A 3,712-nucleotide genomic window follows, 5' to 3' on the forward strand; every position below is an offset into this window, starting at 1 on the left:
GTCTTTTAATGTGTGAAACATATTTCCAGGAGCGTAATCCAGTATTTGGACGTTTTGGTTAGTATCAGGTGTATTTTTTAAAATTTGAAATTTTGTTTGCTGAGATAAAACTTTTAAATTTTTTAATAGTTTCAAAAAAGTGCATGGTTGACACATTCGAGCTAAAAAGGTGGCCATCAAAACATGAAGGTAAATATGCTAATAATCTAGTGCTGATCATATTTGCATTGTTATATACTGATTATAGATGCAAAGCGGTCACCGGGTTAGCTCGGTCGGTAGAAGTGCCATGGCATAGTTTGAATACTGTCTATCCGAAACTCAAAGACCATCATACCCGTATGATGCGGCGCCTGCATCATACATATATGTGTATGTACGTCGTGTGGCGTAGATAGTGTACAAAAGTTTGTGGCACAAAAGTTTAATCACAAAACATAGATTAACATGTAAGAGTTGCGTTATAAAAATAGCTGCATTATAAAAATTTTTATTAAAAATGAAATACATTTTGTAAACAAATTTCCAACTTTTACTGGTGTTTTTTTAACGAAATCTCTTAAATTTTCTATAATCTGTTGCAATTTTGTTAATGTTATGTATATATATTATGTTATTTGCCTATAATATTAATTTAATTATTGGCAATAATTAATGTTTTTTAATTTTTTAAAGTGTAACATCTTAAGATTTTTTTGAACGTCGTAAACAACCCACTTCTTGCTCTAGGATTGTTTTTATCAAGAACTTCAACTTTCATCAACAAAAAAGCTATTGTTTTATAAGCTCTTCAGTCATTAGCAACTGGAGCATTAACTGGAGTTTTGCTATGTAAATTCTGCAGCTACATTTAGATGCTGAAAGGACTGACATAAGATTTACAGCGCTATGAACAAAGAAAGCAGAAGAACACAGTGTCGTGCGTAAAATGGGAATTTTTGGTGACAGATACCCATCTATGAAGATTCATGCTTCAATGAGACATCAGATTGCAAGAATAATTCTGTGTCGTCAATACTGATATCAGCAACATATTCAATGTCCGCATCTTCAAGAATTTTGTTGCAAAGTGCACATTGTGTAAACGAGGAAATTCTTTCAGGACCACCAGGCTCCTAACATCAAACTTTGCAAGTTGCTATAAACGTTGATCTTTGATAGCGGCCAGATTGTCTGGGATATTTTAAAAGATTTTGACCAAATGCTGAAAGCAGCACATACTGGAACTGATGATCAGAAGGGAGTACCTCAGCAGCAGCGATGTTGAATTTGGTCGTTCCTACGAAAGCATCATCTGTAAAATTTGTGAGTTTGAATTGTCGTACTCCAGACCCATTACGACAGCTTGCAATAAATGACACATGCCCAAGAGCATTTGAAACCTGTCACACTGAAACTGCCATGGTGTTTTGGCGACGTCAACCACGTGGTCACAAGATTTATGAAACATACTCTGCTTTCGTTCACCTGCAGTTTTTTCTGTCAAGATAGGTAACGCTGCTACCGTTCTTTTATGGAAAGCTTGGCACACCAAAGGTACACTCTGATGTTGCATAATATTGAGATGTACTGATGTGTAATTAAGTTTAGTGAAACGTAAAACTGTCACTGCCTTCTTCGTACAGGGCTTTCACATCACAGCAGTGTGCAACGATACTGAACCTTTTCAGTAAAATATAGATCTTGTTTTGGCTCAGTGAGCCTGTTATTTCGAATGTTGTGGAATATATGCATCTCAAAGCAACGACATTGACCTTGAAATTGAAACTTTTTGCTTTGAATTAAAGAGGTTAGGGTTAGGGTTAGGGTTAGAGTTGCGCCTCTTCGCTTGATTGAGGGCAGATTTGATATTATGACTCCGTGGTTTGACTAAGAGTGCAGAATAGCTAAAAGACACTGTCGAATAAATGAACGAAAATATAGAAAATGTTTATCACATGAACATCAAATTGAATGGACTGCTGCTTTAAAAGAAATAACTAAAAAATTTTCGCAAAAACGAAATTATTACTAGAAAAATGCATTAACACAATAGTGGCGGCCCTAAAAATTTGTGGAAGGTAGTAAAGAAACTCTTTCGTAAACACGTCAAGAACGATTTGCTCGATTTAATTATTGATTTAGACTCTTCCCATTTATGATATTTTTACTGATAACATTGAAAAATTAAGCAGTAATGTTTGATTAAATTAAAATGAATAGTAGTTTGTTTTCAAATTTTTTTGTTTTAACTGAAGCAGATAAAAAAAAGATAGTACTTGCCATGTATAATGCTAACCCTAACCCTTCAAAGACTTGTGCAATATGCAATCGATGTTTTTTCAGCGCAACATATTCAAAAAGTTTATAGACTTCTTTATTGTATTTCTAACTGATGTGGCAAATCTAAGTTTAACCAGTGGTACTTTTCCTACAGACTGTAAACATGAAGCTATTTTTCCAGTTTTGAAAAACAACACATGGATAGAAATGATTTAAGAAATTATAAACCAATTTCTAACATTTGTTTTATTTCAAAAGTTGTCGAACGTGTTTTGCCAGAAAACTTTCAAATCATTTAAATAAATATAACTTAATAACTGTTCTGCTGTATGTATTTTTCGAATTGTTTGCCGCTATTGGCAGACAACATATTGCTTTGGTTACATTTTTGGGTATGAATCCGGCTTTCAACTGCGTCGACCATAGAATTCTTTTGGATAGATTGAATTTTGATTTTGGAGTTTCTGAAACTGTTTTAAAATAGTTTGAATCATATTTATTGTGAAGAGCGTAGTAGGTTCTATTTGACAGCAAATTATCAAATGCAACAACGATGTCATCAGGGGTCCCGCAAGAATCTGTCCTTGGGCCTATCCTATTAATATTATATACGGTAAAAGTATTTATAGTGATTGATAGTTTTGGGATAAAATATCATGCCTATACAGATAACATCTAAATAATAATCAGTGGTAAACCGGAATTACTCTAATGTGAAATTTCCAAGCTTGTTTAATGTTTGAACAAGGTTGATGAACGGATATCTACAAACTGTCTCAGATTGAATCAACATAAGTCACGATTTATTTTTATTGGCACTTGGCAGGTTGTCAAAGCTTAATATTAGTTCAGTACATTCCCGACTAGATAACTACCCCAGTTTATTCTACGGGTTACCGGAAAGATCTATAGCTGCTCTTCAGTCCATTCAAAATAGAGCAGCAAAACTGGTTGTAGGTAGTTTGAGGTTTGACCATGTGACACCAATATTAAAAAAACTTCACTAGCTCACGGTTAAAAAAATTACATATAAAATTTATTTCATAATGTACAAGGCTATTCACAATCTGCTTCCAGAATATCTGATGAATAAAATAAAACAAAAATCAGTTATGATGAGTGGTATGAGCCTCAAATCAGATGATGGTGCATAGAGCAATCTGCCAAAGTCACTAAATGCGAAACTTCAAATTTGAAGAGTTTAAAAGGAATTTAAAAAATCTTTTATTTTCGTTTTAGTACTATTGTTGATATATATATATATATATATATATATATATATATATATATATATATATATATATATACTCCGTGATTTAGTCCAGAAATACTCCGTGATTTAGTCTGCCGTGTTAATGTAAATTTTGGTAACAGACTGTTGTTAACGCAACATTTCAAAAATTCAACACTACTTTCAACATTGTTCAACTTTTTTATATTTTTTTTAATT

The 3,712-nt window shown here is 33.0% G+C and overlaps 1 protein-coding gene across 1 annotated transcript; it reads right to left on the reverse strand.

The window, feature by feature from the left end:
* Positions 1-266: 266 nt before the first annotated feature.
* HELRODRAFT_181114 (hypothetical protein) lies at positions 267-1,734 on the reverse strand (the record flags this gene model as incomplete). The annotated part of the gene is made up of 4 exons (XM_009030405.1): positions 267-353; positions 1,128-1,279; positions 1,333-1,543; positions 1,663-1,734. The coding sequence occupies 4 exons, from the start codon at positions 1,732-1,734 to the stop codon at positions 267-269; spliced, it is 522 nt and encodes a 173-aa protein (XP_009028653.1).
* Between the last annotated feature and the right edge of the window lie 1,978 nt (positions 1,735-3,712).

The sequence above is a fragment of the Helobdella robusta genome (assembly GCF_000326865.2).
Source record: "Helobdella robusta unplaced genomic scaffold HELROscaffold_68, whole genome shotgun sequence".
NCBI lineage: Eukaryota > Metazoa > Annelida > Clitellata > Rhynchobdellida > Glossiphoniidae > Helobdella > Helobdella robusta.